Source organism: Schistocerca gregaria, chromosome 1 (assembly GCF_023897955.1).
Source record: "Schistocerca gregaria isolate iqSchGreg1 chromosome 1, iqSchGreg1.2, whole genome shotgun sequence".
Classification (NCBI taxonomy): domain Eukaryota; kingdom Metazoa; phylum Arthropoda; class Insecta; order Orthoptera; family Acrididae; genus Schistocerca; species Schistocerca gregaria.
Genome location: NC_064920.1, coordinates 511,926,355 through 511,950,686, shown reverse-complemented (window position 1 = coordinate 511,950,686; position 24,332 = coordinate 511,926,355). Strand labels below are relative to the sequence as shown.

Sequence of the window (24,332 nt, the reverse complement as noted above, 5' to 3'; positions counted from 1 at the left end):
CATACTCAATATTCACCAGATTCTGCTCAATGTCACTTCTTCCAATTCCCTAATATGAAACTTCAGCCAGCAAGCAATTTTTATGTAGTGAGCTACTGAAGCAGCAGTCAACGAGTATTTTGCAGAGATTTTTCGGATGGGATGAAAAAGCTGAAGGATCGCTGGATTAGTGTACATCCCTCATAGGAGACTATGTCGAGAAGTAAGGCGAGTTGTTTACGAAACAAGCATTTTTTCGCTTTATTTATCATACCTATCGAACAACGCTCATCCGGTGTGTAGCCTCGTATGGAAGTGAAATATGGAGGGTAAGCAATTCAGATAAGAGCTGAGTAAAAGATTTTGAAATATAGGCTACAAGAGAATGCTGAGGGTTAGGCGGATGGACTGAGTAACTAATGAGAATGTCCTGAATCAAATAGAGGAAAATATAAAATTATGGTACAACTCTACCAAACGTAGGGATCTGGTGATAGGGAGCGTATTCAGGGATCAAGGATGGGCTGAAGTGAGGGGGCCAAGTAAAAACTGCAGGGACAGACCTAGGCATGAATTCATTAATCAGGCTCAGATGTGTGTAGTTTGCAGAAAGGAGACTGCATCTAACATGGCGCACCTACCTGTGACTGTCGCGGTTTTCTTTGCAAAGATAACTTTGAATAGCTTCTCGTGTTTAGAACTGAACTGGTAGCTGTAAATAGTCGTTTTACTTTAATATTCCGAGATATGACAAGTCATAGCAGTTATGTGAGCGGTATGGTAATTTCCCTTAGAACGTAACATAGGGAGTGACAACATCTCGGCAAAAGGTGTGGCAGTTATGCAATCCTACCGTCAATCACGTCACACTGCACAGTTTTCCCCCTTTATATTTTTATTTTTTTAAATTTATTTGGCCTCCAGGCGGTGTCCTCTATTTAGCCACCTGAAACACATGCTTAAAATGGACACCGAATTGTATGAAGGAGTACATAAATAAAGGTTTTTCACTGTAATGCTGACAAATTTTCCAGAAATGGAAGGATAAGCGTAGTGTAGACGGTCTCACTACTGGCAGAACCGGACGGGATACACTAGAGTGGGGAGGGAGCTGCATCAGACCAGCCTTCGGACTGAAGACCACAGAAACGACGCTAATAACAAGACCACGATCAGCTGACACTCTGAAAGAGACCTAGTTGACATACAATGGGGACCAAAAGTACTTGCACTTTTTGAATTACTTAGCTTTAGTGCACCGACGCTATATACTATCGGATTAGTCATGTAGACAGCTGTTGTGAATTCGAATACTAGAATATTTACTGAATCGTCTAACAGTTCGGCCAGTAAAATGCAGCCTTTGGTCTGCCTCATCCACAAAATTTTCTGCGTGATTGTTCCAATGTAAAATGTTCCTATTCATAATGCCTAGGTATTTAGTTGAATCGACAGCTATTAAATTTGCATCATGTATTATGTAACCGACATTTAACCCAAGTTCTTTTAGTAATCATGTGGAAGACCACACACTTTGTATTATTCAGGATCAATTGCCATATTAGCGAGTGGCATTGAGAATCGTTAGTAGAGCTTGTGCTTGCTATTTTCGAGTGATTCATTCAGTAAAGTACAAAATAAATGTGGACAGAGTCGTACAGTGAACAGTGATTTCAGTTCTCCTATTTGTCAGAAGAATTTTTTAGTATGCCCCGATCCGTCGTGGTGGCTCTGACCGCCTGAGACAGACTGCCGCCTTCCCTCAGAAGCGATGACAGATCAACTACGAAACGAGTACTTGATGTAATATAGGGAGAAATTTTCTTATATAGTGTACTTCACAATATCGTCATTCGAAAATGTCGTGAGTGTTTCAGTACTGTAAAGATGTCTGCTGTTTCCTGTTATATTTATGTCGAGAACCAGAATGCACTATTATCATATAGTGGCATATCTGTCTTTAGTGTTTCTCGCAGCATTAGTGTAACACTTCCTACTTTGTTCTGTTGCAGACAGGATGTTGATCATTGGAGCTGCCCTCTACCTTATTCTGCTTTTCACTGCGTCTCACGCCAAGATTGGTAAGTCAGCTGCATCAGTGCGTTCGAATGTAAAATATGTGTAAAAAGTCGAACAGTCACTACGTGATTAAGGGGCTGGAGTGATTTTGCTGACTTATTACCCACTGAAAATAAGTGACGGAGTAGCGAAGTAAGGAAAATAAAGTTGTGTAAACCTGATCTGATATGTATTCTATCAGACTACAGTTTCATTGTACCAGATCAAACCATATGACGTCCTTGTAGGGAGTAGATATTACGTTTAATATTTAATAAGTTTCTAGATGTGTCTTCATGGCTGCTTGGCTGTTAGCACCTAATAACTCAAACAAAGTAAGAAAACGATCATATTACTAAGGGACTATTTGTCTGTTTCTGCAAGCCTCGAGGGATATAATGCACCGGGTTGTTAGTGCGCATTTTTCTGTTTTCTAGAAGTGCTTAATAAGCATTGGTCTCCTTCAAAATTGAACCAGTCCGATTCCACGTAACTCTGCATTTGTTTATTACAGTTCTGCACACTATTTTCCGCAAGGACACTAATTTTTTTTGTCGCTGTTGACATCAAGCGAAAAGAAACAGCACATATTCACTAAATGGTCTCTTCCCTGCTACTGACTCGATCGATTGAAAGCATAACAGCACACATGCAGTGTGGTACCTCATAGCGGTAGTATACCTAAAGAAATACATATATTTTACACCATTGGGTACTGCAAGAACTTTGCTAAACTGTGTTACTAATTTCTATCTATTAGAACCACCTTCTGGCACCGGCCAACAACTCGCTGTAGCCTCTTGCTTGCTGATTTATTAAACATAGTGGCCTTAATAATTACGTAAGTAGGCAAACATGAGGGACATGTAACAAAAATACAGATGTTTGCTTGTTTAAGTTAATATTAAGTCAACTGAGCTTAAAAAGTCAGAAAGCAAGAAGTTGTTGCGAATTTAGTACCAGTGACAGACAATGGTCTTTATTGATCGAAACTAATAGCATATTTTACTGAAGTTTATACAGCAGCTGTTCGGATACGTAAGTGGTGTACTAAGTTCATCGATAAACGACAGTGAAGTATTAATACGCCCCATTACAAAAAGTTACTTAGCAGTGCAAGTAGTCTTACTTCTATAGTGACGAGGTGGTATACAAATAGCTTCGGGATCTGACTGATTGCCAGCATGACCAAAAGATTGAACGTTTAGTATGGAATGGTACTGCTACAGAGCCTCGTACGTTTGTAACTAAACCGTTGAAATTTGTAGACTTTCCTGGTTTATCTTCTGGCGAAATCAAATAACGAGTATTACACTTGTTGGAAACCCAAGAGCTCATAATTATCCTTTTGTATAATTTAAAGATAATATTCGCGGTTACTGAGTTTTAACAAATAGTTCCAAATTAACGAATTGATAATTTAAAACGAAAAAAATTACTGAATTATTCAATCTAGTGCAATTGTCCATCCCTTTTTTTTTTATAGATTCTTCAGTCACTTTTTGGTAGGTCAAATCCACGTTCATTGGTACTTGTTTACTTCGACCCAGTTTTTGGTACATTTAAGCATCGTCAACTGACTAGCGTCCATAAGACACACTATACTCCGTTCATCACAAGAATGAACCCAAAGTAACCAAAAGCAAACGCGATGATTGGTCCGAAGTGGTAGCCCACGAACACTGGTGTTGCTACGCTCCCGGAAGTAGGTCCTACTCATGTGTTAGATATATTATTACTAAGTTATGTTAAATGAAACTTTAAGGTGTTCTAATGTATTAACAGATATCCCCAACGTTTTTCTTACTTATGCTTTATTTATTTCAAAAATGGTCTCTGCACTTGTTCTCTGATTGTCACGTGCTAATACGCGGTACGAAACTGACAGAAGCCGCTTTCTGTTCCATACTGAAACACGCATGTGGAACACGGTTAAAAAGTGCCGAGAAATAGATTGTTCTTAATGTTTTTCATAAACTTACAGAAATAACCGGCTTTGAAGTTTTCCGGGCACTGTATCTAATACAGTGTAATTAGAAATACACACAGGAATTGTAGTGGAACCGGTAGCAGCGCATACTGATAACATACTGCAGGTAATTTCGTTGGTTCAAGTCTCACATCAGTAAATTTATTGTCGTTCAGTTTGAAATAACTATAACTCGTAATTGTAAAATTCATCATTTTTTTATTAATGATGAATGTCTTCTAGTTTAGAATTATATATTGTACGTGAAATTTCTGTTTTCATTTCCAATATAAATTTTTAATTATCGATATTTTATGAAAGATTGTTCATAAAGGATGCTTAAATTAAAATTCTATTTAATTTTTTAGGAGAAAAATGAAAAACCAAATACTCTTTATTTGGAATATGTCCAATGTTTCATACCACAGATGTAGTCTCATGCGAACCATGGTGACAAGTGTCGTAGAAACGTGAAAAACAATCGTTTTCACAGCATCGAGAACACCATAAAATGCTACATTTTTCATTCATCACTCTTGTTTGCTATTAGAACACTATATTAGGTTAGAAGTAGAGCATTTTATGCTTCCCATCTGGTCATCTAAGAAGCGTACGGTAGTGCTGGAGTTTTGCCGTATATTATTTCATTCTCTTTAAAAATTAAATGAGGTTCGAAGCTATATTGCTTCTTTGCCCGTCTCTTTTGACATCTGAACTGCAACTGTAAACATCACTGCAGGTTAGTTCGACCAGCTGGCTGGCCAATACTGTCCCAGTTAAATGCGGCGGTAAAGCTGTTGTCCCGCATTGTCGCTCAGTCTATGTGCTTGTAACACACCATAAAATATATTCTTATGATAGTTCTTGATTGTACTGCTTCCGCTCGACGTGAAACGAAAACCAATTAGATTGAAGGATTTGCGGAAGAATATGTACAGTCTTCGACCATTTGCCTTATAGTCTTGATTTGATCCCGATTAATTACCATCAATTCGGAATTTGAAGGATATTTTTTAGCGGAAACCACTATGGAAATGGCAATCAACTGAAAGATTATGATAGTCACTGGTTCAGCAACCTGGTGGCCACTGACTATGCTAGAAGCATAGGATAGTGGTGCGGCAAACACATTTGAAGGATGACTACGTAGAAAAATAGCAAGATATGAGAATAAGTTGTAAAATAGGTATCCTTTTATTATCTTGAATGAACGTTATTATCTTTTAATCTGTTCCTCTTCTATCTCTCTCTCTCTCTCTCTCTCTCTCTCTCTCTCTCTCTCTCTCTCTCTCTCTCTCTCTGGTGAGTGTGTGTTTGTACAACCTTTAATAAAGGAAATTGGAAAATAAAAGTTAATCATCAGTGTAATCACTGAGAAATAATGAAGTACAAGGGGCAAAAGAGTTTTCGGAATGGTACTCGGTCTGACATTTCTTGGCGATGCGCTGGCGCGGGCAGGTCGTACAGCATGAAACATCCATGCTCTTTGTGGCTGCACAATGCGTACGGCGCGGTCTGTCTCCTGCCGGGAGCCGGTTTTCTTACCGTGCAGTGGCTTTCGGTAATACCTCTGCTACAAAATTCAAGAGAACAAAAACTGGGAAAGAACGATGATACTCAGAGTACTGTGATATATGGCTATGAGCAGACATGACGGGTTGCTTAGGCAACTACTTGGATGTGAAGATGATCCAGAGTGATCAAAACATGCAATCCAATTACGAATGTGCAACTGAGACGGAAAAACAAATGAGAATTATCTTAAATGTCTATACAGCTGCTGAATCTGCCAAGACGATTTTGTCGACTACAGTGAAATATCTTTCACAGTGTGAGTTTACACTTTCGAAAAAATTATTTAGTGACACGCAGATAGAAATTAACGGAAAAGTAATTACCTAGATGAGAGATGGGCGCGGGAGCTGCCAGAGTGCATGGAGGGCACTTGTATCGTCGTGTTGGCACGATGCGACCACAGCTCGCGTTCGCCTATTCGAGAAGGGGACTACATAATGACTATAATACAGGATCGGCAGCTGACGCTCTCGTTTATAGTTGTATAAGTATACTTCGCAGTGCCGTAAACGTTACAGTGTGGCAATGCAATGATTACTTACGACATAGTATAACATGTGCGTAGTATTTCACCAATCAATGCAAGAGCTCCATCCGCTGCGGTCAACAAAAGTATCCTTAAAAACTACACTATTGTTACACAAAGTAATAATAGCTTACAACAATTCTGTTGTGAAGAAAAGCAAATGAATTTAAGTTACCGCGTATGTTTTTATGCGCCATCTGGCCACTAAGGCTTTGCATGTTAATTTACAGGTTCTGAAAGAATCGAGTTGGTTTCTGATGTTTGTATATGAGTATTAGTCTTCCTACGCGAACAGTACGTTCTTTAATGCTCCAGTTTCTTCTGAGCGTGAAGATATCGTTCCAACTTCATTGGAAAAAGCAGAGGCAGCTACACAAGTTCAGATGATTTCTTCAAACGATAGAAAAGCTGTTGATAGTCTGCAGTTCGACTTAGCACAATACAATGTCGAACTCTATGCTGTCTTCTTTTCCTAAAAATCACTCAATAAACCGAAGTCGACCATTCGCCTTCCCTACCACAAGCCTCTCATGCGCTTTCTAATTCATATCGCATCGCATCGTTACGCCCAGATATTTAAACGACGTGACTGTGTTAAGCAGGACGCTACTAATGCTGTTTAGGAACATTAACAGGTTTGTTTTTCCTACCCATCCACATTAACTATTTAACATTAAGAGCCCACCAGAAATTTTCTCAACGTAATCTTTTATCAACCTACAGTCACTCATCTTCGACACCTTCCTGTATACCACAGTATCAAAGCGAATCAGATAGTCCCGCATATAGAAAATAACACTCTTGTTCCAGTTTCCTGGGCACTCCTTATGTTATCCCCCTCTCCGACGGACACTCGCCGTCGAGGACGACATATTGGGTTCTAGTACTGAAACTTCCCCGTTGAAAAATTGTACAAGACTGCGATTAAACTGACACACAATAATTTTAGCGCAACGCAATCTGACTTTCAAAAATCCCTACAAAGAATGGCCCTGACTAACATTAACCTGTACGTTTCACAAATCACTTCCTCACAAAAATATTGATTACTCCAACTACTGCAATACAGCGAGCGCCACTACTGCCAACTAAATAAAAGATTCAAACTACTGAAAGTAGACCCATTGTAGTCCTGGTAGAGATTACGGTATTGGTGGGCCACCAGAGGTGCAGACCCACTGCAGTCCTTGTAGAAATAATGGTATTGGTGGGTCATCAAAGGTGTAGACCCACTGTAGTCCTTGTAGAGATAGCCAGCAGCCATCTGTTCCGACTGTGCAGGCGCACAATTACCATTGAAGAGTCTTGCGGATAATATAGCAAGTCCATAACCACCATTTGTGCACTCACAAAAATTGTTTTTGAAATGCCCTTACAACCAGCAATGCTGTTATCCAGTCCCTTACTGAATTATTAACACACGTGCAAACACTATCAGTCCCTACTTCTCACATATTGTCCATATACTATGACCAACAGAAACGTGTGCAGTGAAATGTAATTTACAAGTTACTTAATTTGATGAACTGGTGTCAATTACAATTTTATAACATAAGAATACAATAACAAAGGTACAAAATATATCATTAAAGAACATAATACAGATAACATTTGTAGTAGTACAGGCTTCACAAAAGAATCGAAATAACATATACATCAGTGTTACAGGAATTATGACATAAGTAAATACATAAAAGATCAGAATAACTTTTGAAACATCAACTTCACACATGAGCATTAAAACAAAATAGAATAAATAATGTCTAAACATCTTTACAAAGTAAATAACATATTATTGATGCAAATTATATTTGAGGATAATGGTATTCTTCATCATAGTGAATGTAGCTTAGTATTAGAACAGAAAAAAATTCTATGAAACAGTACACAGAGACACGCAGAAAATAAATACACAAGGGTACACAAACACATAGTGGGATTACACAAAAGGAAAGGACAGGGTTTGTTTTCAGGGTAACATTTGGTACTGCAGTCCAACCCAAAACTTCATAGCATAGATCGTCCCTCTTATTTCAACATTTGCTCCAGCCAAAAAAAAATCCTATCGAAGCATGCTTTCTGTATTCTGATCACATCCTCTTTCAAAAATAGATTTTCTCCACTGTACACCATTTTTTTTTTTGTTGGCCAAACCATTTTCTTATAGCTTCTCAATGTTTTTCTTCCAATTCATCATAGTTAGATTTTTATATAGTCTACCCCCTCCTAAGCTAACTTAAAGCTACTGAGCTCAGATGCTAAACTAAGGGACGACGCAATGCAGCAGCACAAAACAATGAACACAAACAGTAAGGACAAAAAAATGCAAATTGGCAAAAAAGCAACAATATAGGATTTAGAAAATCAAATGTAACATTACAACTAATATGAAGCAATGAACAGCAACAAGAAAAATAAATCAGTAGTGAAACTGGCTTAACAGAGTAATACAAAGTGAAATTTACTAGCACTATGCCTGGCAAACAGCAGCAGAAAATGCAGTAAATTATATCTAAACAAGACAAAGCTGAAGCAGAAAAAATATTACAGTGAAAATGTTTAATACCTATGTCACATCTTAACACTAGAGTGATGCACCACGAGAACATACGCTAGCAGACAAGTTACCAAATTGTAAAAAAAATTATTTATGCAGTTTCTGTGAAGGGAAACGCCTATTTATGTTCCCTCGTTTCCTTGGAAGTAGATCATTTTTTTTTTTTTACTGGGTCTGTAGGCATAAAATAACTATATTAGTACATCTATTAAATTTTATTTCAACCAATGCTCCAGTGCAGCTAGAAACTAGATATTAAACAAAATAGGCAAAGCAAGGCGTGAAACGTCATTCGCTAGCCATAAGGCATTTCATAATGCAGTAAACAATCTTCCAACTAGCAAAACAATAGACATGAAACGTTGCTCATCATTTCACTTCAGTAAATATCATAAATTAAGAACTTTACAGTGTAATCATGTTTTCAAGTTTGAGGGTGTCGTATTTACTATGCTTTCTACAAAGGAATGTCAATAGCGAGGATAATGGCTTTATTTTTACCTGTGCCTCTGAAAGGCACACAGTAATGGCTTTTCTCCCAGGCGACTGTCGCACAGCTGGGTGCCCACGACGCATTATGTGCAGATGGTCACTTACCTTTCTTACTGAAAAATTTACGACAGCAGTTTCCGCTACAGTGACAGTCTCATATAAAAAATTTCACAGGTCAAGAATTTGCGATACACATCTGTAGAAACAAAATCCTATTGATATAACAGTGTCCAAAAAATTTTCATCGGCATTGTAATACATTCACGCATTTACATACATTTCATAACACTTAAAGTACGATTCTCGGTTTTCAACATCCTTTTTCACAAACCGGAGTCCCTAACCACTACTCGTTATTCCTTACCTTATTACATATACACATATTCGTAGACACTTCTTCAATATCTCATCGTAATAAATATGTAGCATAATCAAATTCCTCATATAGGATCAGCTTATTGATCATAAACATACCGCAACAGCATAATACACATCGTCATCAGAACATCATAAAACCTCAGCCAAATATCAAAATCGTCGTAGCTTCCTCCAATAATTTCAGAACCTAAAAAAAATTCTGTGCTCATGTCAAAAGTGTCCTCTACCTCAAACATACTTTAAAAATCATGATCTCATACTAAATATGTCATTCAAAGCTCTCATAGTATCACAGTGGTTCCGAAAAAATATGAACAGTTCACAAAGTACAGATAAAATACCACTTTCGTAAGTGTGAAGTTATCCAACTGTGCAATCACGTAAACACCTGTCACTGATGTAGTAAAATGAATGTTTGTCCCAGTTAAATGATCAGATAGCTGTGTAATTAATGTGTTAGAGAAATATGGTACCGATGTGTAAAGTTGTATAAGCAAATACCATATTAGCTAGGGCTCCTTGTGCTTGCTAAACACATGGTACACAAAGTAAGCGTGTACCCTCCTGAGGACAAGATTTTGTTCCATTGTGTCTAACTTTTGAAGATTTTGTCCCATTTGTTTCTGATTTTGTTCAAGCATTGTGTCTAACTTTTGTAGCCTCTGTCCCATTTGTTGCATTAACGGTAATAACAGTGCACTGGTGTCTGAAACATGTTCCTCACTGCTATTCGGCAGTGCATTTGAACCGGCAATATTCGCATTTTGACAAGAAGAAAATGTGTCTTGACTTATTTTAGAAAACGGTGAGGACCCGAAACCTGAATCTGCAGTATTTGCAAGATTGTGTTCTGTCATTCCCGATTCCTGAGGCGAGCTGTTGCCGACCGATCGTCGATAATGCTTCCCTGTTCACTACCTGTTTCACTGTCTACACCATTATTTGACGCGCGCTCCATTTCCCTATGCATAGTTACCAAATTACTACTTTGAATGTCTGTTAATTCATTACACAGTGGTGCTGGTGAGCTACGCTCGTCGTCACTATTATTTCTCAGTTTACTTTGGAGCCTAGTGTTACGTTATTCACACGCCATTATTGTCACAATATTTCACACGATAACACAGAAAACCACAATTTGAAGAGCAAAAATAAGAGAACACATTGACATAGCAAATAATATTTAGTTAATTGCAAGCGCAGTTGCGAAGTACTTGGTGCAAACCTACATGCATGCCACAACTGTTTTACTGTACAACAATGAAAGACTGCAACTGCAAAGGAGATTCTCTCTACAATTACACGCTAGCAATAAACAAAAGCTACATTAATTACACAAACTACAAGAAAAAAATCAGAAGATTCCAGTGAGGTATCCTCGACTAAGGGTCGACATATGAAACGTCCCCTTAGAACAATTTATACACGACTGTGCTTAAGATGACACACAATATTTTTTAGCGAAACGCAATCTGACTTTCAAAAATCCCTACAAAGAATGGCCCTGACTAATATTAACCTGTACGTTTCACAAATCACTTGCCTCACAAAAATATTGATTACTCCAACTACTGCAATACAGCGAGCGCCACTACTGCCAACTAAATAAAAGATTCAAACTACTGAAGGCGCTAACTACTGATAGGCATAGTTAGCAAATGAAAGATTTTGATAGAGAACAAACAATGTATTTACCTTAATAGTCATTATATATATATATATATATATATATATATATATATATATATATATATATATCAGTTCATGACATCCATTCTTATAAATTTCAAAACTCCGCCATCTCTATCCCCACATCCACCACTGCTGGCGGCTCACCTCCAACTGCGCAACGCTACGCGCTGTTAGCACCCAGCTGCCGCTGCTCAACACTACAATCGCAGACAACAATGCAAACCAGCCACAGACTGCACACGGCACAGCCAGTGATTTTCAGAGCGCTACGTGGCGTTACCAATAAAAAAACGTAAACAGCCTACTTAAAGTACTTTAGAAGTCTTCGAGCAAGCGACATACCTTGGATCCTACTATGTATTCACGTACCTTCGTTAACGGTCTCCAGTATAGTGTCGAACTCTTTTTCGGAAATCTGAAAGTATGGCATTTGCCTGTTGCCTTTCCTGATGTGGTTCTCACCCTATAGATACGTTACGAGGAAGAGGAAAAACCGAAGGAAAAAATCACATAATGCGTTATATATATAACAATAACATTTTCAAGAAATGTCATACATTTATATCAACTTTTTTTCTCTCTCTCTTTCATGTTTTAGTTCGAGAAGTTTGGCATTCTTTCCTCAGTATGTAAAGCGATCCCCAATTTCTCATGATGGAGTTTAAAATGTCACTTCACTTTGTATTTCATCCTCGACCATAGAATAGCATTACAAAACAAACAATGAGGGGCTTTTTGTGTTTCAATAAAAAGTAATTCTTCTCCCACTGTTGATTGAAGTTTAGGGCTTCAACCGATTCAGTGATTTTGTCATAATGTGAAGAGATTTCAACACCTACTACGCTAACGGAAGGAAGTAAACAGGCCCAACATGCCACGCGCACATCTGTAACAAACGATCGATGTTAACAGAGAGGTAGAGGTAAACTTCTGGCTGTCAGCGCCCGCGGGAACCAGTGTGGGGGCATGCGGACGTCCGCGCCCATAATAGAGCATCTGCCCACCCCTGATTAACGTGTTAAGTCCCTGAGCTTCACGATTGATCAGAAAAGCTGTAAGTAGGCTGTTTAGGTTTCTATGTTGCTAACGCCTCGTATAGCTTTGTATGAAAATCACTGACTATGCTGTGCCCAGTCTGTGGCTGGTTGGCACTGTTGGAATATTCGCTATTGTAGTGTTGGGCAGTTGGATGTGAACAGCGCGTAGCGTTGTGCAGTTGGACGTGAGACGCTAGCAATGGTGGATGTGGGGGTAGATATGCCACAGTTTTGAGAGCGGACGATCTGAATGTGTGTCCGTCAGAAAAAGGAAATTTGTGAGACTGGATGTCATGAACTGATATAGATATTATGACTTTCGAACATTATTAAGGTAAATACAGTGTTTATTCTCTATCGAAATCTTTCATTTCCTAACTGTGCCTATCAGTAGTTAGTGCCTTCAGTAGTTAGTCTTTTATTTAGCTGGCAGTATTGGCGCTCGCTGTATTTCGTATGTCGAATAACGAAGATTTTTGTGAGGTAAGTGATTCATGAAAGGTATAGGTAATTGTTAGTCAGGGCCATTCTTTTGTGGTAGTGGCCGAGCGGTTCTAGGCGCTACGGTCGCAAGTTCGAATCCTGCCCCGGTCACAGGTGTGTGTGACGTCCTTGGGTTAGATCTGTTTAAGTAGTTCTAAGTTCTAGGGGACTGATGACCTTAGCAGTTAAGTCCCATAGTGCTCAGAGTCATTTTGTGGGGATTATTGAAAGTCAGATTCCGTTGCACTAAAACATTGTGTGTCAGTTTAGTGATGATCAGAATAAGCAAAGAGAGAAAGGTCTGAGTTCGTTCAGTTTTGCTCAGCTGTTTGTAAATCAAATAACGTAAGAGGTTTACCAGCACAGTAATTAATAATTTTTCTAAGGGGACGTTTCAAAGTGTGCCAAGACGAGATCAGATTTTTTATTCTCAATAACAATCTATGAAAAGCTATGTCTCAAAAACGTAAATTTCACGTCTCTTCTAATTTTACAGAAACAATAAACTTCATCTCAACAAAATCCTTGACATCATCTAGTCCAAATCAGAAAAAAAAATCATCAGAAATGTTTTGTCTTTGGCCTGCATTCTAATTCGTAGCATTGGTACCTAGATCACAGAACAACCGAATTTTCCAGAAGACTCTCACTAGGCACTACTCTATCTAAGGAAAAGAGAACCATAACATTGGAAACTTGTGGTAAGTTCCTATGGGACCAAACTGCTGACGTCATCGCTCCCTCGGCTTACACACTACTTAATCTAAGTTAAACTAAATTACGCTAAGGACAACACACACATCCAAGCCCGAGGGAGGACTCGAACCCCCGACGGGGGGAGCCGCGCGAACCAGGGAAGACCCTATATGATACATAATGAAACAACAACCACAAATCCAGAATGAAGGTGTGAGGCAATGAATTTGAGCTAATGACAGCATAGAAGCTTCGTAGTTACAGGAGTTCCTCAGCCAACCGATAGGCGATAAATCAACGGCGGGTTTAATCTAGGGCACAAAGTCGCACCGGAGGCTTGAGCACGTCTTAATCACCTTCTGGGCCGATAGTGAAGAGGTCATAAACTAATAGACCGATTTCAACAAAATTTGGGACAGGTACTTAACACTTGAATCTGAAACTAATTTTGTAAACGAGCAGTTGACTTTGGACTTACTCCAAAGATCCCAAGCATTTCTGAAGCGAGAGGCCCTGAGATCTGACGTAAGGGCACTTCGCTCTCTAACAAGGTTACGCAGTAATTAACAAATGTGTTGCAGTGTGAAAACTGTATAGTGGTAGAAATATTTGTCATTAAATTCAAATGTCTACCAGTACAAAGTCATTTTACTTTACTGAAGAACAGAGACTATTTGCGTGACAATATTTTCACAGAAAACACACATCGCAGCTTAAAGAGGATGACGCTCGAATAGCAAAGTTCAAACTTACTTAATATTCATGTAGGCGTATATCCGTCTAGCATCATCAGGACTTCGCCGCACGTATCTCATATCAACTGGGGTCACAGACGATATCCAGATAAGGACGCTGAGTGAAACTTACAAAATGAAAATGTGTGACGTTAGGCATAACAGAAGTGGTGGGCGTTATTGCCATAGTCATTTCTTGCTGAGCATGTAGCGAAGTGACGCTCTACCTGCGCAGCAGGTGGAAAAAACGTTCATGCAAATGGTAATCGCAATATAAAATTCACAATGTCTATGGGAAGAACACGTAAGAATGTTTATTTTCAGATGGTACTTCTTAAAAAAATTGTTTAAGTCAGTATATGTAATTTCTACATTTAAATAAAATCAATACTGATGAGAAGAGTACTGTACTTGACTATTAAATTTGTCATTAAAGCCAAATGGTCAGCTAACGTGGTTGAGGAGACACTTTGGAGCGGGGCCGCTGTCGACGACGAGTACCGTGGTCTACGGGGAAGTCAGCAAAACCGTCTACCAGTGGCAAAATCATGACGTCATAATTAGTAATACTGCTTTATTTCTGCAACAGTCTTACAGCTGTTTGAACGGAAATCCCTAATCGCAACTTCGTGTATACATAAAAGGTAGTACTACTTTTCTCCTTGTGTTAGACAGTCATTGTCTTTCATATAACACGAGCAGCTGATTCCGCTGATGTACCATGTTGCCAACGTGTGGTGTGTAGTCGAGAATACTCCGTGTACCATTGTCATCTCATTCCTCCTCCCGTTATACTCACAAATCATGCGAGCGAAGGAGCGCGGTCGTAAGCGTCCGTATGGGCTCTGATCTCTATGATATTCTCTTCGTAGTCATCTGACAAGACTTACGAGGGAGGATGTAATATGTTGTATTGCTCCTCTTAAAAAGCACGTTCTCTAGAATTCGACACTAAACGTCTCTGTGATGCGGTAAGCCAATCTGGTAGCGCCTACAATTTTTATTTGTTGTGTATACGATGCTATATCGAAATTCGACAGTCATGGGTAGATCTCTAGCTTTTCTGTCAACCCATCATGATTAAGGTCCCATGTGAAACCAATACTCCAGAATCGACCAAACACCAACTGATTTGCAATACATTTGTTTTGTGGTTGAGTTATATTTCCTTTAGATTCTTTCAACGAGTCTCAGATTTTCTGACAATTGTTTTTATGTGGACCTTCTCTTAGCAACATAAAAGCTCCTACTTTATTTATGTTGGTAATTGGCTACGGTCGTGACACATATATAGAATATTTTTATTTGTCAATCAGCAGTATCTTATAATTATTCAGTGATTGAAAATACAGCTACCGTTGTAAGTTCTTTTATTGTCATACGACCGAACTTTACAAATGTAGCAGTATTTTCAACTTCTGGTATAACGCTCAGTTGCAGATGTTACTCCAATAGGATTGTTTACAATTCCTCAACCGGTTTCGGCTCTATTAACCATCATCAACTTGAGGAAAAACGTATAACATATGGCGGCTTAAAACGCATATGTCTAATAAAAGACAGTTTGGTATAGCGACTGTAGTGTGCCCTGGAGGGTAAAGATTAGCGCCTTCGATTAGTAATCAAAACGTCCTCCGTTCCAAATTCGAAATCCGTTCCCGTTAAAATTTTGATTAATAGTCAGCACTGGCGCAGAAAGACTTCGAACATAAGAAGTCATTCTCATTTTACCACCGGTATCGTCAAAGACTCAAAGAGGGGAATTCGGGAATACAGAAGAATACATATGGTTGACGGATTATGTAAATAGGAAGTGCAGAGAAGCTAAGATGAAACAGCTGCACCAAAAACGTGATGCAATCGAAAAAGAAACGATTCTATAAAGGAGTGAATAGGCATACAGGAAACTCAAAGAAACCTTCGGTGTAATTAGAAACAACATTTAGTTTGAGTTTCTAAAATATTTGTCGTATGTGACAACAAAATGAATATTCTATTTGTTGTGTAAGACGTATGAGTATTTCGATACACCGTCTGACTTTCTGAAAAAATTTTAGCCACACAATTTCGAAGAGAGCGAGATTTGGCGAGTGAGAGAATTATCGCACAATCAGCTTAACAACTCATGAAGAATGGAAAAGAAAATTGAAGATGTGTTACATGGCGCTCAGTTTGGCCTTAGGAAAGGTAAAGACACCATAGAGGCAATTGTGACGATGGGGCAGATAATGAAAGCATAAATAAAGAAAAATCAAAACACGTTTCTAGGATCTGTAGACACGGAAAAAGCGTTTGACGATTTAAAATGGTGAAGGTGTTCGAAATTCTGAGGAAATTCGGGGTATGCTGTATGCAATTTCTTTAAGAACCAAAAGGAAGTAATTAGAGTGAACGACCAAGAAAGAAGTGTGTAAGACAAGGAAGTAGTCTTTCCCCCTACTTCTTAATCTGTAAATGGAGAAAAGAATGATGGAATTAATAGAAAGGTTCACGAGTGGGATTAAAATTCGAGGTAAAAGGATGTGAGTAATACGATTCGCTGATGACATTGCTATCCTGGGTTAATGTGAAGAAGAATCACATGATCTGCTGAATGAAGTAAACAGTCTAATGAGTACAGAATACGGCATGAGAGTAAATCGAAGAAAGACTAAAGCAGTGAAAAATAGCAGAAAAGGGAACATGATTGATGGTCATGAAGCATATGAAGTTCAGGAATACTACTACCAAGGCAGCAAAATAACGAATGAGGCAGGAGGACATCAAAAGCAGACTAACTCTGGCAAAAAGGGCGTTACTGGCCAAGAGAAGTCTACTAGTATGAAACATTGGCCTTAATTTCAGACAAGAGCACAGCATCGTGTAGTAATACAACAAGGACTGTGGGAAAACTAGAACAGAAGAGAATCGTAGCATTTGAGATGTGGTGCTACAGAAGAACGTTGATTACGTGGACTAATAAGGTAAGGAATGTGAAGGTTCTGCGTGGAATCTGAAAGGAAAGGAGTATTTGGAAAACAGAGCAAGGAGACGAGACAGGATGATACGACATTGTTGAGACCGTAGGAAACGACTTCCTTGGTACCAAAGGGAGCTGTAGAGGGCCAGAACTATACAGGAAGACAAAGTTTGGAATAAGTCCAGCAAATAATATAGGACGTAGGTTGCAAGTGCTACTCTGAAACGACGGGATTGGCACAGGAAAGAAATTCTTTGTGCGCTACTTCAAACCAGTCAGAAGGCTGATGACTTCAAAAAATAAAATAAATTGTAGCTAAATACAACACCGAGGAAATGGCATAACATAAAATCCAACGCAGTCAGATTCTGACAATCTTTTCAAAATCTTTAATAAATTACTCATCGCTTCTGAATTTCTATATTCCCGTCATTTATTTCCAATAGAATAATCTAACAATAATTGATGTTTTTGCATATTTATACTTTATACGGCTATATTTATTCACCTATATATACTCACCTATTCTTCTAGCAGGCGTCGAATGTAAGCAGGTCTTCCAGTATTGTATAATTCAGCATTTATTCCGATCCAACAGTGCAGCGAATAGTAGACTTTCCAATAAACGTTCTCCAAATTCAGAGGTATTATCGCTTCTGTGACATTTCTATAACAGTAAGAACGTCTGAAATAAGTTCACGAGAATAAACCGCAAGCTTCATAGCGAAAATATTATGTGCTATCTAAGGGTTTCGTGACGAGGAAAATGTCAGCACAGTTGTCAGCCTCAACGGCCACGTCATATCGCAGAGTATGTAAGATATCGCTGCAGAACGTAGTGGCGCTGTCATCGCGAGCGCTCTATATAACGATAGCCGTATCTACAGCCTAGTACGTCGATATTCTTAAGAAACATTGAGATAACTACAGCATAAACTTCTGAGTAGATAGGTCTGGTGATATTAATGTTTGGACTCGAACTTTCGAGGATCAGTGCCAATCTCCGCATCTCCAGGAAATGCAGATCTGAAGTAATTCTCCCGACATTTACGGTAACAGATTTTAAGCAGTCACAAAATGTATACGCTTCCTATACGAAATGGGAATTTCTGCCGCGCAGCAGCATAATTCTAGTTCGTTGTTTTAACCACCTCTATAGGCATTGAAACTAATTCTTGGTTTCCGATTTGGATGTTGGTAGTATTTGCTGCTGTGTTGTTAATAGATATAAATTCTGGTCTAGGGGAGAGGGGTAGGCTATGGGGTGACCAGGTCAGCTTGATGGCTGTTTTTGCCCTAATGATACTCCCTATCCTTAATTAATGTTTAAACGACCCCTTAGAAAAATTTATGAATTGCTGTCTTGGTAAACCTCTTACGTTACTTGATTTTCAGACAGCTGAGAAAAACTGAACGTACTCAGACATTTCTCTCTTTACATATTCTGATCATCACTAAACTGACACACAATAGTTTTAGCGCAACGCAATCTGACTTTAAATAATCCCTACAAAAGAATGGCCCTGACTAACAATAATCTGTACCTTTCATGAATCATTTACCTCACAAGAATCATAGTTACTCGAGCTACTGCAATACAGCGAGCGCCAATACTGCCATTTAAAGAAAAGATTTTAACTACTGAAGGCCCTAACTGCTGATACACATAGTTAGCAAATGAAAGATTTTGGTAGAGAACAAACAATGTGTTGACCTTAATAGTGTTCAAAAGTCTTCATGATATCCATTATTACAAATTTACTCTTTCTGATGGACACACGTCCAGATCGTCCGCTCTCAAAATTCTGTCATCTCTCTCCCCACATCCACCACTGTTGACGGCTCACCTCCGAGAACTGCGAAACGCTACGCGCTGTTCACATCCAACTGCTCAACACTACAATAGCGAATATTGCAACAATGCCAACCAGCCACAGACTGCACACAGCACAGTCAGTGATTTTCATACAGAGCGCTACGTGGCGTTACCAACATAAAAATCTAAACAGCCTACTTACAATGTGCAGCAAAGCTGGACTGTGTCATTTGTTTTAAATGACAATATACGGCTCCACCAGGAACAGCTACTCTGAATTCTGTCTGTCTGAACTCGTTTAACGTTACCAACCTGTCAATGTTAGAAAGACGTGAGGCCGCAGCACGTTACGTATGGGAGATACACCTGCCCCTTTAATACATTCCCACAAGCTCACGCGAGCGCTTACACAAATACACCCATGTGGGACGCCTATCCAACGATACAAATTTTGGAATTCATTCGTACTGCAAGAAAATTGATGACAATTATTAATTTTTAACACGTAAAATGTGAAAACAATGGTTGAAATAGCTCTGAGCACTATGGGACTTAACTTCTGAGGTCATCAGTCCCCTAGAACGTATAACCACTTAAACCTAACCAGCCTAAAGATATCACACACATCCATGCCCGAGGCAGGATTCGAACCTGCGAACTTAGCGATCGCGCGATTCCAGACTGTAGGGCCTAGAACCGCTCGGCCACTTCAGCCGGTCGTAAAATGTGAAAATGAAGACCCATTAAACAATTAAACATGAGGTATCAGGATCAAGGTGCTGTTATTTCGAGTTAAAGTAAACGCAACGGAATTCGTTTTGTTTCTGGGAACAGAAATAAACAGACAGGTCTAATGAGTTCAGCAAAATAGAAGTGAGCGAGGTAAGGAGGAGTAAAATCAATTATATATTTACAAGGTCTTTTGGTCTATTGTCAGCTAAAACGACACGAGCGATGTAAGCAGGAGCACGATGAATTTTGTTTGTAGGAGAACGTGAAATCTGAATGACGTCTGGTAAATTTTTATGTATACCAATCACACTAGCGAATAATAAACTATAATCTTGCTACGGGTACAATTATTAAGTAAATGTCAAAATTGTGCAATGTACGCCACTGGTTTGCAATCAGTGTTCTAAAACAAAAACAGGCGGATAAACTGAGGCTTAAAGTGAAGGACGAAATCGATTCTATGTTTTCAACACGACCCATTTTGGAAGCCGCTATCTTGGATGCAACTTTTAACCTTCGTAAGAAAAGAGGAAATATGACGTATCACACAGAGATTTACACGTCAGAAAGAATAATATCCGATTTGAAAAAAAAAAATCACCGTTCGAACAGGTCTTAGAAGCGCCACGGTACCGAATGGCTCAAATGGCTCTAAGCACTATTGGACTCAACATCTGAGGCCATCAGTTCCCGGGACTTAGAACTACTTAAACCTAACTAGCCTAAGTGCATCACACACATCCACGCCCGAGGCAGGATTCGAACCTGCCACAGTAGCAGCAGCGCGGTTCCGGACTAATGCGCCTAGAAACGCTGGGCCACAGCGGCCTGCGAACTTACCGGCCGCCGTGTCATCCTTAGCCGTTAGGCATCACCAGATCCGGATACTGATGGGCACGTGGTCAGTACACCACTCTCCTGCCCGTTGTCAGGTTTCGTGACTGGTGCCGTCGCTACTCAATCAGCTCTTTAATTGGTCTCATAAGGGCTGAGTGCACCCCGCTGGCCAGCAGCACTCGGCAGACCTGGACGGTGACTCAACCAAGTTTTACCCAAGCCCGACACCTCTTATCTTCGGTGATTTGAGGGGAACCGGTGTTACCGCTGCGGCAAGGCCATTGACACCTTTAATTTCGTCATAGCTTTATTCATTCATGAGTGACCCATGTTGTGAAGATAACACGACAACTGCTGGTGATAGCATATTAAGGGTACAAGATAGCTCGACGTGTTGTACAGCACGTTTTGTGGTAGTTATGCACTCCACCCATTCCTAATAGATTTTAACCATCACCTGAACCGGAATGCGAACAATAATCCTCTCCACGGAGAACGAAAGGTTTGTAATCCTTGATGTATAACCAAGTTCCTTCATACGTCCACACAGATAGAAATCTCACGGACTTCAATCCAATTCCGAAGAATCAAGTGACTCAAGTAGGTCCAAATGGCTGAGGGCTGACCTTTGATCAGTATCTCTCAGTACACATAGAAATTAGCTCCATCTATCGTAAGTAGTGCGTCGTAGGTGAGACGAGGGTCATTTTCTAGTTTGCGCGCCACAGGTTCAGCAATCTAAAGTCGACGTAACTGATTGCTTTAGCTGACATAACATTTTCATTCTGTAAGGGTGCCTTTTGTTTGTGGGCATAATTCTGCTGCGAGAAGCAGCTGATGCTACTCTCCAGATTCTTCAGTGAGGAGCTGCTGCTGTTACATCCACAGACGTCCAGCTTTCGACTTGACTCCGAAAGAGGCAGTTTCATGGATTTTGCGAGAAGTTTCACCATCGCACTATGAACAATAGGTGGTCGGTGCGGATGGAGATGATTGAAAACCTCTGCGATCTCCTCTCTCAAGACATCAGGATGATCTGAATGCGTTTGGCTCGTGTTAACACCATCAGCGTTCTTGTCAAGCGTAAAAAGAAAACGTGAGTCGTAACTAGGAAATGAAAGCAGCTTTGCTGCAATGAATGGTACCCTTCTTTTCCTTGTATGATTATCTCACGATGCCACGTTACCCACTTTCCATTTTAAATTACCGTGCCATATCCAAGTCGGAGCTATCACAGGTTTCCTTCAATTCCTACTACTTTACCTAAATTATTTTCCCATCTCCTTTTGTGTTGGGTGGGTGATTCCACACCTAAATAGTGACTGTTATAAGGCAACATTACGTAAGTCTAGGAAAAATTGGTTCAAATGACTCTAAGCACTATGGGACTTAACATCTGCGGTCATCAGTCCCCTAGACTTATAACGACTTAAACCTAAGTATCCTAAGGACATCACACACATCCATGCACGAGGCAGGAGCGTGGTTCCGGACTGAAGAGCCTAGAACCGCTCGATCACAGCGGCCGGTTGGAGAAATAGGCTACTTGAATAAATTCTATATAACTGTTAAGTACAATATATTTCTACCTATTTCACTGCATCATTAAAATCAAATGTAACTGCAACGCAACATAAACTCACTCTTGAGACATGGAATAGCAACACACGCTGTGACTTTTGAAGCAATCTTTTCCCTATAGGCTTGTCGTGTGTAGCTACAAATTAAACCGTGTTATTGGTAAAGAAAACGAATAGAAGACTTCTTTATATAAATCATTAACCTTTCGTTTATTTGGATGCTAGCCATTTCAATAGAAAATGTGCTCAGTACACACACTACTGAAATTGAAAATGAGATCTAGACGTGTGCTTAGTTTCAGTTACAGGAATACAACAACAAGAAACTCGGTTAAGTGGTAAAAGAATAAGATGTAAACGAGTTCCTCTTGGAGTCGTTAAGCTGTTCAGTGATGGGGATAGAATATATCTTTCATACGGCTCACTGTGTTCCCCTGGACTCGATAAACGTAACTTTCGTGACCTATGTTTCATATTAATATGTGTCCTGTATCGTGTATCAGAGTGTAATGACTAAGTATAACGATAGCGTTGGGTGAGGATTACAGAGTAGAGAGGTCCTGTGAGATACACTGTCACTGCGTAGTCTGTTTCTCACCCGTTATACTCTGGGTCAGCTAAGCTAAATGTCGTCATGTCCCAGCGTCAGACGGATCATCAACAGTGTCTCGTTTCCTAATCCCTTGAGGGACTATGAAAGATCCCTCCAAATTGATATTTCATTTAATTATTGACTCTGGCACCCTTACAACAGTCCAGTAAACTGAAGAGCCAAAGAAACTGGTACACCTGCCTAATCAAGCGTAGGGCCCCGCGAGCACGCAGAAGTGCCGCAACAGGACGTGGCATGGACTCGTCTAATGTCTGAAGTACTGCTGGAGGAAATTGACACTATGAACCTAGCAGGGCTGTCCCAAACCCATAAGATTACGAGGGGATGGAGATTTCTTCTGAACAGCTCGTTACAAGTTATTCCAGATGTGATGTTCAGGTCTGGCGAGTTCGGTGGCCATCGGAAATGTTTAAACTCAGAACAGTGTTTCTGGAGCTACTCTGTAGCAAATCTGGAGGTGTGGGGTGTCGCATTGTCCTGCTAGAATTGCCCAAGTCCATCGCAATCCACAATGGTCATGGAAGGATGCAGGTGATCAGATAGGATGCTTACGTACGTGCCACCTGTCAGAGTCGTATCTAGACGCATTAGGGATCCCATATCATTCCAACTGCACAAGCCCCACAGCATTACAGAGCCTTCGTCAGCTGGAATAGGTCCGGCAGCTGGAATAGTTCTCTGCCTTCATGCAAGGTCCATAGATTCATGAGGTGGTCTCCATATAAGTATACGTCCATCCGCTAGATTTAATTTGAAATGAGAATCGTCGGAGCAAGCAACATGTTTCCAGTGATCAACTTTCCAATGGCGGTGTTGACAGACCCAGGTAAGGCGTAAACCTTCGTGTCGTGCAGTCATCAAAGGTACATTAGTTGGCATTTGGCTCTGAAAGCCTATATTGACGATGTTTCGTTAAATGTTTCGCACGCTGTCACCTGTTGACAATCCAGCATTATCGTCGTTGGTCTCGTTCTTGCAGGATCTGTTTTCGGTCACAGTGATGACGGAGATTTGATGTCTTACCGGATTCCTGATATTACCGGTACACTCGTAAAATAATGATATGGGAAAATTCACACTTCATCGGTACCTCGGAGATGCTGTGCAGCCGACTATAAGACCACGTTCAAACACATTTTAATCTTGATAACCCGCCATTGTAGTAGCAGTATCTGATCTAACAACTGTGCCAGTACTTGTTATCTTATATAGGCGCTGCTGAAAGTAGCGCCTTATTCTCTCTGTTTACATACCTGTGTATTTGAGTACGGATGCCTATACCAATTTCTTTGGAGAAGCAGTGTAGTTTCCCACATGAGAATTATATTAAACTTTCAGTGACGGAAAATCAACCTTTGTTATCAATATGCGTTACTAATATCTTTGGTACATAGTATCGTTCACTGGATTCAGTCTATGGGATACATGCCTTACAGCCAATAGAAATTGTTTACACGACACCATATCCTGGAACTTCTGACATCACAATTAACATTTATTTCTTGTACTAGATATTTTTCTATCGAAAGTCGATTTTCAACAGTCATCCTGTCATAGTGAAACAAAGACACGGTATTAGATGTAAAACTATACAAAGGCTAGATTTTACAACTTAAATA

At 39.8% G+C, this 24,332-nt stretch overlaps 1 protein-coding gene across 2 annotated transcripts in view; it reads left to right on the top strand.

The window, feature by feature from the left end:
- Positions 1 to 24,332, top strand: part of LOC126354481 (acid sphingomyelinase-like phosphodiesterase 3a) — a 1,087,830-nt gene that overhangs the window by 668,207 nt on the left and 395,291 nt on the right. Inside the window, exon 3 of one of the 2 annotated variants that reach the window (XM_050004208.1) lies at positions 1,996 to 2,060. In XM_050004208.1, coding sequence (XP_049860165.1) covers positions 1,997 to 2,060 — 64 coding nt within the window. In that variant the 5' untranslated portion in view covers position 1,996. Of the gene's footprint in view, positions 1 to 1,991; positions 2,061 to 24,332 lie in introns of both variants that reach the window. The other variant, XM_050004201.1, reaches the window with a different exon arrangement.